This window comes from Aphelocoma coerulescens, chromosome 3 (assembly GCF_041296385.1).
Source record: "Aphelocoma coerulescens isolate FSJ_1873_10779 chromosome 3, UR_Acoe_1.0, whole genome shotgun sequence".
Taxonomy (NCBI): Eukaryota; Metazoa; Chordata; class Aves; order Passeriformes; family Corvidae; genus Aphelocoma; species Aphelocoma coerulescens.
Window position 1 is genome coordinate 63230624 of NC_091016.1, and position 15802 is coordinate 63246425.

Sequence of the window (15802 nt, forward strand, 5' to 3'; positions counted from 1 at the left end):
TTGGGTGGTATCCAGTCTTCTGTGAAATGTGCTATCCTATTATTTATTTACTAAGATTTTCTTTTACATTTTTTTACACTGAGATGCCTCCTTTGATGACCTGTCATCAAAGACAGCCTGTGACCAGCTTTCATGATGTAATGATATCACCTTTATCTCCAATGGGTTTAGCACACATACGTCTACACTTACCATTGGGAAGCTGAGTTTCTGTGTGATTTCTTTATAATCTTCGTTCCTCTCTTTCACCTGACTCTGCCCAGCAGTCAAATGACTGCATATAAAGCAGAAACTGGTACTATAGAACTGAAAACGAATGCTCACTGCCCCTTTATTTCCAGCTTTTCCTCCCATTCCTGTCTTCACAGTGTCTATTGCTACATCCCTGCATTAAAAAAAAAAAAAAATAGAAAGAGAACAAGAGTAAAAGGCTTCAGGGACAAACATTCAATTAACTTTGACTGGAACATAAAGGGAAAAGCCAGTTTACAATGCCATATCTTCTCCCCTCTAGAAAGCTTGCTGCTTTTAGGCACATCTTTTGGTTTCTTGATGTTCATGTACGTTTCAAATTAAGTATAATACAATAGTACAGAAATAAAACTATTTGAAAATATTTTTCTCCTTTTCTTGTCCCTTCCAAACAGACCAGCAAGACCTTATTTCTGAAATATGGGGAATTTCTATAGAATTTACTTTCCTAGTTTACCTCTACCATGATCCTTAAAATATTGACAATACCTACATTTACTATTATGTTTCCTTTTACTTTTGAACATATGGGAATCAGCTTTTCAGACAGTTAACAATTTACTGTTCATATGTGTTAAAACCCAACTTCACAGTTCAGGATGGATTTTCCATTTAATTAAAGAGCAACAGATCATAACGCATAATTCTTTAAATCAGATGTGATAAAATCAGTGATTATTGGATACTATTTTTACTATTATAACTACTTATATGTAACTCCTCAAATGAGTTCTGTACTGATGACAAACTGCTCAAAGTCTCCACGTTGTTAATTACTTATTATTTCAATGTGATGATTAGCACACACTTCACTACAGAAAGATAACTTGATAAAGCAGACCACCTGCTCTCAGGGTAATTTCTCCCAAACAGCCAGGCTACTCCAAGAACAAAGCATGGCTGTCTGATCAGATAAGTAAATTATGAGATCGTTGTTGTAGCCAACCCCAGCACCATGCATGTGAGAAAATTTTACTTTCCAGAGAAGAAGTCAAGCAGATATGACTAGAATATTATTGATTTTAAGAAGTGACATGCAGAAAACTGCTAAGTCTTATTTGAGTTATTCTCAGAAATTTGTGATCTAAATGATGCAAGATGTTACAGGTCCCCTTTCCCCACCCCCTTAATTTTCTTCTCTCTTCCTCCCCCATCTTTTGTACCTTTTTTCTCCCTCTTTAATTTCCTGTCTTTTCCTGACAGCAGGACACCACCAGAAGACACCCTCAGGGAGGCAAAGGAGGAACATCAAAGTTTTCTAAGAAACAATGGGTTTTAAGCACTCCTACAGAAGCACATGTTCAGTCTTTTCACTCTAAAGAGTTCTCCCTTCCTGCTGCCTGCCTACCCTCTCCTGGCTGGTATTCAGCTGATTTGCATTAATGGCAAAGGTTATGCTGAGATAACCCACTTTAAATTCAACTCCTTGTGTTTCATCAACCCTTTCACTGCTATATAAACCAGCTACTGTCTCATATTATTTCTCTATTCTCTATCTTCTGTCTAAATCTCTTCAATCTCTGTAAGCACAGAAGCCTTTTTTTGCACTTCTGATCATTTTTCCTTTCCTGTTCTAGACATAGAAAAAAAATATGCAAGCATACAGGTTAGGTTTGATTATAGTCACATAACACAAAGCAGCACATTTGCCTTAAATGATGAAACGGTCACTAAAATCAAGCTCTCTTGAGTTTCAAATGGCTACATCCAATTTCTGGCAGTTTGACAACTGCGACAGTCACTGTGCTGTTCTGCTTCTGATTTCCATTTAAATCATGCATTTCCTACTGGATTACTCAAATGTTTTTTAAGTTAGGTGAAAAGTCAAAAACTGAGAGAAACACTTCTCCTCTGGACTGCTTCATAGCAGCAAAAAAAGTAATTCTTTAAAATAATTTAGAAAAAAGATTACTGGAAAACAGCAATGCAAGACCATCAGAGTTACCTGGATTTCATTGCTCTGTCTGGCCTACAGCACTTGATGTTGCACAAGCTCTGTTCTGATGTTTCCAGTAGATATGAGATCACAGGGGAAAAGAGGCAGCTTTTGATATTTTAATCATAAAATCCAGTGGCAAATCAGTGCCCTAATATGGGGTAGAGAGGAGTGTTTGGATCGTTGGGGGCTTTAAGGTCAGACAGATGCCCAAAGATAGTTTTGACTATTCACTTCCTAAGCATTTACACTTAGCCTGCATAATTCATTTACACTTAGCCTCCATAATTCTTGCCCACAGCAAAGGCATTTTGATGCAAGTTATCCCCGTGGGTTGGTAATCTTCTAGGAGAAGTTTGGTCACTCTCCAGGGACAGCTGAGCTAGTAAGCTGAGGATACACAGCTCTGCACCCTCCGGACTAGGCACACAGTTCTCATGACATCTGGGAGAGACAAACACTTCATAGGTTCTCTTACCTCTCAATTCTATAAAATGTCAAGGGGCAAAATTAGGTCTCTTTCCCCCGTCTGCCTTTCCACCTTTCCACCATTCTTTTGAAGTCCAGAACTACCTCTGTTTCCATAAGGAAACAGTATGGACAGGGCTAGAAGGTAAAACCTGCCCTTCAGGCAGAGGCAGGCACTTGCCTTCATTTGGTGCATCAAACACTTCGGTGCATCAAACACATCAAACACTCTTGGACTTTCTGGCCCAAGTCATTCCTTTTCCAGAAAGACAGCACCCAAGCAAGGTGCTCCACCCTGACTGCCCACCTGGAGCATGCCTGGCTTTTCAGCTAACTGGAGGAAGACACTGAGGCTGCCTGGCCTTTGTACTACCCAGGGAGATGGACTCCAGCCTATTGCTGCCTGGAAGCATGCCTCTCTACCACGCTGAGCAGAGACCAGAATCCAGGTTTGCATGACTCCCACCAAGATGTGCAATCACTCCCATGCTCTCTGGCCACACATCCATCACCGGATGTTACTGAAGACACAGGTTGGGTTTGGGGGCTTTTTTTGTTTGGCTGGTGTGGGGGTTGTTGTTAGGTCCATTTTATTTTGGGGTGGGCTTTCTGCTTTGTTTTTGGTTTGGTGGGGGTTTTGGGTGGTTTTTTTTGTTTGGTTTGGGTTTTTTTTACCTGATGAAGGGGACATGATATGGTCGTACAAAGATGAAAAGACAAACACCAACAAGCTGTGCTGATGTCAGCTGAATGTAGCGATGAGTCCTGGAAATAGCTTTTTGAAGCTGCTCTCCCCACATTTTTCTATTCGTTGTACTGGAACAAACATAAAATCATTTAATGGAATCAAAACAAACAACATACAGTCAATAAAATGAACAGATTAACTGTGCCTTAGGTTTACAGACATCCCATTAGGCTGTAGAACTTGAAGTGCTGTAGAATGCATGGCAGAGACCGATAATACCTCCTTGTAAGCCAGCCCAGAGTTAGCAGGGTCAGTGAGCCCAGGCACAGAACACAAATAGAGTTATCCTGCTTCTGGATGTGAGAGGGATTTTGCCTACCATGCTTAGAAAGATCCACACTCACATGACATTGGCTATACCCATTCACTGGGGATAACTGGAAACTGATTACAGCAATCATAACCTTAAAAAAAAATTTCCTTATCAATCTCATGACTTGTAAGATTTCTTATGTTCACAGTGAAGAGATCTTCTCTGGATTTTCTGACTGGAAGGTGACTGGCTACTCACAGCTGTTGGCTGTTCTTAGCTAAGATTTGTGAATGGGTGCATGTATACCTTCACTTCAGTGGATCTAGCTTTTTCTCTTCTCCAAAGTCGACATATCCATGCAGATATACTGCCAGCCCAGCAGCCACGCTAAGCACTGCTGTAACTTGTCATTCCCAAAACAGACAACTAACTGGCCAGCCTGATGAATCAGCATTGGAAACAATCTTCAGAGTTCCACCCCCATTCAGATTCACAAGGACCAGTAAACACAACAGCCTACTGCACATGCTGATATGCCAGCCTCAGGCTTTGCATGCAACTTCTTCTCCAGCTGTAATTTTCACAACTACAACTAGCCACAGAGACATTTTTAGACAATTTTAGAATTCCTACACGAATGCAAAGTAGGTTTGTAGTAGTCATTGAGCGCATTTTTCCAACATCAGACAGGGTTTTAAGGACAAGTGTTAAATCAATCTCAACCACCAGAATCCTTCTCTGCCAACATAAAGACTTAAGAGACTTAGCAAACACAGTGTATTCTACTGTGCAAAAGTTCACAGAGAAAGAGCACTTTCAACACCATCCAGTGACATTTATTGATGGGAAACATATTTCCAGCTATGGTTGCAAGCAACAGACCTGGCAGGGAGTATTTGATATAAGTAAACATAAAAATGAATACGGCCAGTTCCTTTGGGGAAAACTATGTTCTTTTTGTTGGGGTTTTGGATGGTTGATTGGCTTGGTTTGTTTACAGTTGTGGGGGTTTTCTTGGTAGGTTGGTTTTTTAGGTTGGTTTTTCAGATCGGTTGGTTAGGGGCTTTTGCTGTTGGTTTTGTTTGGTTTTTTTTACGTACCTGGCATTCACAATATTCCCTGCACTTAACTCAACCATCTCTTCAAATCCCACTGCAAATATGTCAGGAGGGCAGTTATCATCATCTGTTGGCAGGAAGGAAAAGTTATACCAGAATTACTATTTTGTTGTTTCTTCTAACGACTTGTATTCTAATTTCTGTCAGAGATCCTTCCTGTAGTTCTATCTTGTGTGTCCCCTGCCAAGCTATACATATTCATAGCTTCTTTAATCTAATCTCATAAAACCTCCCCTGCAGTTCCTCTGAAATTTTTTCCTGCTTTTCTCCCACCAGTTGGTCTCCATCTCTCTTGCAGGAAGCAGTTCAGAACAGAACGTTATATTGTAGCAGTGTTAAGATCTCTCTCCCCCACTCATCGCTAAAACCACAACATCTCACTACTCACCATCCTTTACCCTTGTCATTTTACCCAACAACAACCCAACATGCTCTTCCTTTCTGACACAGATTCCTACATAACTGAACTTAATTGGCCACACACCAGTATGTCACCTCCATCTCAATGCCTTTAGTAAATTTATCTCATAGTTTAAGGATGCCTTCAAAGTTTCTTCTTGCCTTCTTTCTACCAAGTCCTTCTTAGATCACCTGTATTTAAGGTTAGGTCACTTTGGAGCACAGTGACTCCCCCTTCCCCGGCTCTGTGGATATTACTCTGAGAAAACACCAAAAATCAGATGCTCTCATATAATAGGGTGAAGCAAATCTGTTGACCCATTAGGTCTGTCCATTGCCTAAAGAGGTTTTTTGGTTTTTTTTTTTAAGTATTATATGGCCACAGTGACAGTAACTTAATTCAACACAAAGATCTAAATATAGACAAACATAGGAGCCTAAATCAGATCTGACTCAGAAAACACGACTGAAAAGTAAAATATGCAGCAACTCACTGCAGACACAAGGGTGAAACTAGCACGACAGCTAGCCTCCTTTACTAGCTTAACCAGACAGGCACTGTCACATGTATTTCCCGTTAATAATTTTGGACATCTGTCCTTGAGCACTTGCCCATTTGTGTAGGCACTGCACTGACATTAACGTGGATACAGACATTTGCAGGGTCACACCCTAGCCCTGCCCATTCACATAACTCAGCTCTCTTCCAGAAGCTGCTCAGACTGTCCATGTCACAGCTGCCTGTACCACGCAGTGCTGCTCCTCTGGTTCTCTCAGGAGATGGCCTGGCAAAGCTAACACATGACAGGCTCTCAGCAGATTTTAGTATCATGGGCATAGTCATGTTCTAGCACATGTAAAGTGTTTCTGAAACAGACCTGACTGGACTAATCACTTACCTAGGCTGCTCAGAATACAGTGGTCTGCTCCTAATCACATAGCACTCAGGAACTAAGGGTTCAAATTAGACAACTTGTATAAGGGAGCCAAGGATTTGAAGAAAGTATTCCTGAGCTACAAGGTTAGGTACAGGACTATCCCTGTGATGCCTGCAGGAAACTAAACGTTCCACTGCAACAACAAAAGCATGGGTTTTGCCTTAGTTTTGCAACCACTCAATTTTTAAATGACAGAATGTTCACTTTTCATTTACCTTAATAAAATATCTGTAAATCAATTACAATACCTGACCTTGTGCCATAAATAAGAAATCCAGCAACCAATTTCATCAAGCCACAAGCAGAGGAGTTTTCTAAACTGCTAAAGAAAGGAAATATCGCCTTCAACAAAGTAAATCTTTTTGTCTGAAGGTTTTGATAGTAACATTTCCAGTCAAGCTCATAGTCCAGATGGTATAGATATGAGAGACCAAGGAGGTGTTCTGATGGCACCTAAGCACATAGTTTCCGCCCACAATAAAGGGCAAAGAACAGAGATAAGGAAGAAGAAAATGACATGCAGAGTGCAGAATAGGCAGATACATCCCATGATGGCATGAAAGAAAGCTCTGAATTCTGACCTGCTGAAGGTTTGAAACAGTCACATGGACTGTTTCAAAGTGTTCAAAGCACTCTGACTATCAGGAGCTCTTCACACACCATTCCACTTCTGCAGGGAGGCAGCAAAAGCATGGAGGAGCTGCATACACCCCTAAGAACTGTCAGAAAATGCCCTCCAAAATGCACTTCCTTTGAAAGGCTGGTCAAATCTTGTGTCCTGACTCACTGTCTCTAGAGATGCCAGCAAATACTGCTTACACATTTTAACTGTGAAGTCTTACCTTGAAATTCTGAAACTCCTGAGAGCTTGGGAGAATCCAGCAGCCAGTCTGTCAGCTCACTGGTACCAAGGATGTTGCTTCGAAACTGCTTTCCCCCATTCACATTCCAGGTCCCCGTGGCAACACGAACACGCTTGGAGCTTGTGAATTCAAACTGACGCTCTGACATGGCCTTCAAAATACTTGGAGTTACTGACAGAAGAGGGCAGAGAGAAAGATGGTGTGTAAAAGGAGAATGTGCTGTAAAAGGAAAGAAACAATCCAGACAGCAGCAGCACAGTCACTGTGAAATAATGACATTATCCTAGCAGGAATAATACAAAAGGTAGGGAACAACTCCTATGGAAATGGCAATAACTACAAGATAACTGGTGTTGATGTCAGCAATTTCTCTTCCAGAAAGCAGGCACCCTTTAAAAGCTTGGGAAGGGCTGGTCACTCACTTTCAGCCTACATTTTTCTGTACTTCTTCAAGTAAAAAGTAAAAAAATTATTTTAATTCCCATAATCTTTTCAGTTTAGTCTACAGTGCTGTCATGGTTTAAACCCACTGGGCAACCAGGGCTTAGTAGTGCTCATCCCAGCCACTCGCTCCCTCCCTGCACCCACAGCGAAATGCAGCAGAGAATCACAAGAGTAAAAGTGAGAAAACTCATGGATTGAGATAAAGACAGTTTAATGGGACAGAAAAGGGGAACAAAAAAAAGATAATAGAATTAGAATATACAAAACAAGTGTGGTACAATGTAAATTCTCACTGTTCCCCAACCAATGCCCAGACAGTTCCAAAGCAGGAGCCCCCAGTCAGCTTTGCCCCCCCAGCTTATATACCAAGCATGGCACCATATAGTATAGTATATTCCTTTGGCCATTTGGAGCCAACTGTCCTGGCTGCATCCCTTCCCAGCTTCTTGTAGCCCTCCAGCCTTCTGAATGGGAGTGCACGAGAAGCTGAAAAGTTCTTGACTTAGTATAAACACTATATAGCAACAACTAAAACCATCAGTGTGTTACCAACCTGCTGTGGTTTAAACCCAGCTGGCAACTAAGTACAACACACAATCCCTCGCTCACTCATTAGTCTCATATTAAATCCAAAACACAACAGTATACAAGACACTAGGAAGCCAATGAACTCTATTCCTGAAACCAGGACAAGCAATCAAGCATGTCACAATTTACAACTTCAACTGAAGCCCTGAGAAGTTTAGAATGTGGAAGGAAAGATGGAGAGCAGCACAGAGTTTCACATCAGTACAAATCTAGCACTGTGATGGCTCTCTAGCCTGGTCAAAACTCCTCACAGGAAACTGCTATATTTTCATGTATTTTGCTGAGTATAGAAAATTAGTGGTGTGCTTTTGCTTTCTAATCAAATGAAGCAGAGCTGATCTTTAACTACCTGGCTTGCACTGGCAGTCAGGCACAGAGAAGTTATCTATATTTCCCTTGAGATCCACATCAGGGAACAAGCCCAGGACTGAAGTGGTGCTGAATGGTTCTCTGGAGTAAACTGACCACCCAAAACTGCTTGTGGGTGAAATTATCCTGTATTTTGCATGTAAATATCTTCTCAGAGAGAGCTGAGTTTATTCTAGATGGGGGCAAACAAATGTATCTATGTTGTGGACTATTAGGGGCCTGGAATAAAGCAGGAAATGAACTAAAGTAACAGAGATGTGCCTTTAAAGATCCAAATGGGCTAAAAGCATGTGCAAACAGCAAGGACACAAATAAGGAATAAATACACACAAATAAAGAGGCTGAGCTCAAGAGACTTCCTCAAGACAAACTCAGACAGGACCAGACTGGGAATATAGCCCTAAAATCCTTCCCTCTGGTCCAACTCTAAACTTTCAGAGAATAATACTATCAAAGAGCAGAAAAGCATACTCAAAAGTTCAAAACAAAATATGAGAAATAAGCACAGTGGAATTAAGACACACAGAGTTGTGCTATCATCACTTGAAAGAGTCCTTTAAACAACAGATCTGTGCAAAAGCAGCTTATTTATTGATTTTTTTTCAAAAGGGTACAATTGCTTATATCTGACAGCTAAAAGCACATACAAAAGAAAAGCTAAGGGTTTATACTGGCTTTACCCAGCAGTGCAGTCTGGTCCATGAGCATCTTGCCTTTGTCTGCATATTCCTCACGGAAGAAGTCACCCATGAGCAGCAACTCGATGGCTTCCTGCTTTACTGTGTCAAAGAAATTTGACTGGATGGTACGAGACACAGAGCGGGCACCATCCTTGAGCTTCCCAACCTACATCAGACAGGAATTATGAGTGCAAGTGACACTAAATAGGACATCCTTCTTTACTTGTAAATAAACAGTTTTGCCATTTTTCTTTACCTTGTTCTTCCCCTCAAGGGCACGACTGCCACTAAATACTCTGCTCAGATTCTGACCATTGAGAGTCCACATCTCCTTGTAGGATTCCACAAAGCGCTCAATTATAGGTTTAGAATTCAAACCAAGACTCTCTAATTGAGCAAACAGTATCTGAATTAGGTGCAGAAGGAGAAAAAAAAACAAGAAAGAAACCAACATTGTTTTTAAATGTGTTTTTTTGCTTTTTATCCTCAGTATTCCAGCCAGCACTATTCTGTATCAGAGCTGGCAAGACACTCGCATAACTGAGACTTACAGCCTCTTTCGTGTTTTTCCCATGGAACAGCCAATGTATGCACTACAGGTATCCCACAGAAGGTCCTCTGACAAACTCACCTCCAGTGCAACGAAGGACTGTACACTATTAGAACGATCCAGGCAGTCCAAACAATTCATTCGAAAAGTACCTGTCTGCAGGCTTTGGTAACCAAACACAAGAGGAGGGAGGAGAAAACGGTATATTTTAAAACAACATCTAATCATGAGTTGATTGAACAAGATCATCAAATGTTCAGCCTGAATATACCCACCCACATTTTGATGGTGCAAGCACACTGCACACAATATATTCCATTAACACATCTCATTACTTGACTACGTCTGCAACACTATATTGGCAAATCCATGCACTAGTAAGTTTGCAGATTTAAAACCATGGAGATGCAATTAAGACAATCACTGATTTAGCACCAAGACTACACTTTGTCTCAAAATTGTATTTCAAGATGGTCATTGACAGTCATGGTCCAAACACAGCAAGAAACCTGGGGAGGCCAGGACAAACAGTGCCCAGCTACACTGGCACAGAGGGGCAGAGACACTCACCGTGGACTTACATGCTCGCCCTTTGTGAAGATTCCAAAGTCTTCCCAGTGCAACTTCAGCTGAGGCCTCAGCAAATTTTCCAGTTTCTCAGTTTTCCCACCTTTTGCAAATTGGTGGTAGTCAAAGTTTATCATGGGACTGTCTTCCGCATGGGAAGAGGCCCATAGCAGTTTCTGTTTAGATAAGAGAAGGAAGGAAAACAAATCCTGCTCAAGCCATGTGTCAGGATTGATACCAGCATGCTTTTATCATTAACAAGCCTTGACTGTTAATCACATAATTCATAAGGAATTCTGAAAGGCCAGACATGAAAAAAGCAACTAAAGTTCCTCGTTTGTTTTCTTCACAGAAGTAAACCTGACTGTTAGAACCCAATTTTCCTGCAGGGGAACTCAAACTGTAACTGCAAAGTATACATCAGAATTGTGCTGTGGCTGGTGGCAGCCCTGCAGCAGTGGGCTGCTGCTACCTTTCTGCATGAGGCTGGACAGCAACAGCGATGGTCTAGGCAGGCTTAGGGAGAGGAAGTTAAGTAAGGAATTACATCCCAGGAAATGTACTATAAAGTGTTTGTGGTAAACTGCAGAAGTGAAAGAAGAGGCACAAATAGCCTCGCTATTTCATCTCCAATTTCAATGACCTCACATCTATTTCCATAATCCCCACAAATTTCATTAAGGTATCTGCAACAAATCCAACAGTAATACATCCTGTTCTTCACAAGAAAGCCAGAGAGAACAATTACATTAACTCCAACTGTGCAAGCCTTTGTCTATCCTCTTCCCTCCTGCACATTTTCACCCCAAGAGATGGATGCTTTTCTCCACTTACATTGTGACACACACTGGACAAAACAAATCTGGTATCACATCTAAAGTGTACATGTAGCAGTTACACCAGCATAATTGTATTGAGTAAGCCATTAAGCCTTTCCTGCAGAAACAAATTTAAAGGCAGTGCTTGGAAAGAGACCTGTAAAATGTATTTCATTAGACTGTTACTGTTGACACCCCAATCTGCCCTTGCAGATGCTGGCACTAGTAATGTAACTTTAGGATGACATTTACCCACTGCCACAGTGCAAATTATTGTCAGAGTATTCGCAACTCTACACTGCAGCCTTGCTTTTACTGTAAATATAATTACAACTGTTACAGGGAAGGCTCATGAGAGGAACAGCATTTCCTGGGAACAGTATTGATTTTTGGTCTGGTAGCAGCTGATTCAGGTAACAGATAATGAATGGTAAATGAACGGTAACCCTGCCGTTCTGATCAAGAGAGCCCAGCAGCAGTAATTACAAGAATAATTTGAACCAACACTGATAAGAATGAATAAGGTTGAAGCAAGAGTGGAGAGAAGAGGAAGAAATAAAAGCGAAAGAAAGATGGAGAAACTAATGACAGAAGAGGAGACAGGTTTGCAACCCTAATCACACTCCTATGAATTACTTTATTTATAATCCCAGCCCTTCAAAATCATTAAAGTAAAATTAACTCTATATTATTTCCTAACATCCCTTTCTTAAAACACAAAGGTAAAGAAATGACCAAGGACTCATTTTGAATGATTACAAAACTTTGCTTTTCAGTAATCTCAGTCTAAATTCTTTGAGCTCACAAGGTATGTTCAGAGTTTATTTATTTTTAAAGTAGGCAGAAAATGTAACAATTTAAACAGAACAGGTCTTTATTTAAATTAAATTAACAAATGCAAGGTCTTATTCTGAAGATGCCCAGTTTCTGACTTAATTTCTGGTTACATGATGCAGGCTAGAACACGGTCTTCAAAAATGCGAGAGTTTGAGAGAGTATCAGTAGTAAATTAACAACAAATGTCGTATTTTTATCTGCATAAGTTATTTGAGCATTTCAGAATTGGTTATCTCTTACCTTTAAATTTCAGTGGGGTTTGCAAAACAAACTAAAAAAGCTGTTTTAAAGAGAGGGAAACCAAAAGATTACAGAGGCTAAGCCGTGTCATGCAGAAATTCAGTAAGAAGCTGAAAACAGAAGCTAGGACCAGACTTCACTTCTGTGCCTCCCTCATTGCCTTGCAAGCTTTCATCATAATCACTTTCTTTGGCCACATTCTGTACAAGGGGAGAACTTCACTGTGTCATTTTCTGCTGGGGAAGCAGATAGTCCTTCCCAGCTTTTTTGTAGGAGGAGAAAATGGTCACACAGAAAAACTGACAAAAACTTGACACTCCCTGTAAGTTCACTATTGCAACAGAGGGACAGAGATCAGACACTATAACTTAACCACAATTTTTATTTTGCTTAGCTTCACATAGTAAACATTTCAGCTCAGAACTGCTGGTATCACTCTTTACCAATGATATATACATGGCACTTACTACAGGTGTGTACTTAAATCGTGCTATCATCAGTTTTAGGACTGTAATCTCTGAAGAATCTGTCAGTTTGCTAAAGCAACAGGCACTTAAGGAGGCAGACTTCTATCAACCTCCAGCCAGATTCAGGCAACTATTGCACCGCTGCAAACCCCACTCAGTGCCAATCTGTGGCTTTAAGGTCACACTAGTTTTAAAAAGAATACCACACTAGAACACAGCACAGTTTTAGTTCTACAATGCCTGACGTCCTTGCTTTCAGGTATTAGTTGTGCCTAGGGACACACAGGGGCCAGGAAAATCTCTCTCCATATACCAAACTCTCACCTGGTGCTCAGGCAGCCAATTCCCAACACAATCAGTGCTGGATAGCTATTTCCCATTACTATCAGAGCAAGACAGCTTAGTGATGCTAAGTCACTATGCCCAGTGATTGAGGCTCAGGGCCCAGCCCCCAGAGAGTTCTGGCAATCCCAGGGGGCCCCTGACTGCATAGGTGGCTACATACAATGTCAAAGCTGACTATGATTCACTTTTGCAAATATGAACTACCCTTAGGAGTATTTGGGCAATTTCTTTTTAAGTTTGGTTAAAGACAACGTACACAAATGTATGAAGAAGTAAGCAGAAAGGAAGTGCTGGAAATTAAGCCATGAGACCAAGAAGCACTATTCTCAGTATGTAACATGTGGTAAAGGGTTAACATAATTTCTTTAGATATATTATTCATCACCTCCTGGGCCAGAAGGAAAACAGAAAAACATGGAGGCTCAAGGGAAATCAGCTGTTAAAACGAAAATTATTGCTTTTACCTTAAAAGCTCTGTTGAGCACCTCCTCTCCTCCTCTGCTTCCCAACAGGTTAACAATCACTTGTTTTCCATACTGCTCTTTCAGAAGCATCATATGCCTACAGCAAAAGTAACCATAATAGGTATAAACAAAACCACGTTACTTTGCCTACTGCCATTTTCAACATACAGGAGTAGAGATCACTGGTGGTTTCATCCAGCAGAAAGTTTCAGCCACACCATCTACAGACATCTTCCAAGTTTCCTTGCAATAAATTATTACAGTAAAAATGGTGAAAGTACACAATTAATAGATATAGCACTTTGTACTGAACTTAAATAAGTGTCTTAGGAAATAGGTCCCAAATCTTTTATGTCACTGTTAGCTTTGACATTGCCCTTCATGCTCCTACCTCTTGGCTGTTAGCCTAGGAACTACACAGGAAAGACAAGAAGAGAAGAAAAAGTATTACACTTCAACAGGAATTGCCTGGCATCTTGCAGAGATGAGACTACTAAGAGTCAGCAGCAGCAACAGGGCCTATGACTCCAGTGCCAAGGCCAGAGAGGTCCAAACACATGTCACGGGTGACAGGGTTCAAATATCTCTGAGCTACTACAACGTGGAGACATTCACTCTGAACTCAAATCAAGCAGGAAGATTAGTAATCATAAGAACTGCTGCACTGGATCAGAACAAAGGTCCTTTTAGCCAAGTTGTCTGGCCCAGATTCTTCAGGAAAAGCACAAAATAGGACAAGTATAAAGTGGGCTGGTTTTTTTGTCTATGTCATGAAAATCTTGAAACCTGACATTTAGGGACTCTCAAGAGCTTTTAGTGAGATGCCGAGACACCCATTCTCCCCTCAATACATCTTTTTCAAGTTGGCATGCATGGTCTACAGAAGCTGTGCTGGCTCATCAAGAAAGAATTAGATCTTAAAGTTGATTTCCATCCTGTACAGACAACGCTGTAGTAGTACTTAAGAGGAAGCTGGATAGAAATAGATAAAAAAAATAAAATAAACACTCACAAAAATGAGAAGTTATTACATGCTGCAAAATGACACGTAATGGCAAAGTGTCAGAAAAACAGCAAGAACACATCTTCCGGCATGACTCTTTAAATCCTTTAACCAGAAATAAGTTACACAAAAAACCATGGAAGGGGAGAAACAAAGAAGTCATTAGCATTGCCTTCAGGAAACACAGCTAAATATATTTTCTGGTGCATTCTTGATTCTGCAACCAGTTCTCTGTATGCCAACTCTTCCCACACAGTTGCACCTCTGATTGCAGCATCAAGATCCTACCTCTCTGCCAGTGTTGCTTCCTCCCAACAAAACTACTGAAGCTCAAGTCACCTGTTTGAGTATCTTAAGCAAAGCTCCCTGTGGATTTCTCAGGGAGAGAGATGGGATGAAAAAATATCTTCGAACAAGATTATCATCCCTTTCTCACGTGGTTAAATGTAACAGGCTAAATTAACATCTCAGAAAAGCTGTAGCAGGTTGCTAAATTCCAGTGTACTTTTCCATATAATCAGTCACCTATTCCTTGCCCATTTTCAAAGGACTGTCTTTTGCAAATTGGTAAGCAGAGAGATCCCTAAATTCATTTAACTTAAAGGCACAAGGGAAAGAAGGAACAGTGCAAGTTTATCCTTATGGTCACGTTTCTTAGGAGAAAGCTATTCACCGCTTGTATTAGTGTCAGGGATAAATGGTTTTATGGAGTTGCTCCTTCCTGAGCTACTCTCAATTTCATGGGCAGTACAAGAAGATGCTGAATAAGTTATTGTTTTCCTCTTGTATGAAATATGTCTGCTGTGAAATGCAAACATCTAAGATGGAACTTCAGGGACAGTGCCAGGGCAAGTTATCACAGCACCAGATGGCCATGAGACCAAGAGTCTCAAAGGCACTTGAATTCAGTAGGATCTAGGAGCTTTAAAAGCTTGGAGAATGCAGGCCAAGAACCTCTGGAGCAGAGACTGCTATGGTACATAGTCCCTCTAGATTTTAATCCCTGTTTGGGGTCTTCAGTGTTGCAAAACCATTAACAGTCACTCATGTCCTGTTTGCTAATAGTTGCAGTTATAAAGAGGCTTTACTCAAAATCAGCATACACCCTGTTCTCCCAAAACCAAACCAAAACAGATCTTGATCTGCACTTAAAAGGTGAAAATTTCCCACAGATCAAATTCTTCATGTGCTTTTCAGGCACTGTTCCCACGGATATCAGTAGAAATATGCCCTTAGAGGATAGCACTTCCTAGTTAGACATTCAAAGGAATCAAGCTAATGCATGTGTTTTTCTACAGCTTCCAGCTGACAAACAGAGGTCTACAAACCAGTCTTTGCATAAAATAGAAAATATCAGCATAATAGCATCATACAACACTGGTCACAATAGCAGGCACTATTCTATTTCTGTATAGGAGTAAAACAGTGAGGAAAAACCAAATCCAGAATGGTGTG

The 15802-nt window shown here is 40.8% G+C and overlaps 1 protein-coding gene across 2 annotated transcripts in view; it reads right to left on the reverse strand.

Moving 5' to 3' along the window:
* SYNJ2 (synaptojanin 2) overlaps positions 1-15802 on the reverse strand; it is a 69647-nt gene that overhangs the window by 19712 nt on the left and 34133 nt on the right. For both annotated transcript variants that reach the window (XR_011149907.1, XM_069010588.1), the window contains exons 7-15: positions 13345-13441; positions 10177-10349; positions 9688-9769; positions 9313-9462; positions 9057-9222; positions 6955-7146; positions 4758-4842; positions 3332-3472; positions 193-385 (exon numbers count right to left, since the gene is read on the reverse strand). Coding sequence is in view for 1 of the 2 variants with exons in the window: in XM_069010588.1 (XP_068866689.1) it covers positions 193-385; positions 3332-3472; positions 4758-4842; positions 6955-7146; positions 9057-9222; positions 9313-9462; positions 9688-9769; positions 10177-10349; positions 13345-13441 (1279 nt within the window). In the remaining variant the exon portion in view is untranslated. The remainder of the gene's footprint in view (positions 1-192; positions 386-3331; positions 3473-4757; positions 4843-6954; positions 7147-9056; positions 9223-9312; positions 9463-9687; positions 9770-10176; positions 10350-13344; positions 13442-15802) is intronic.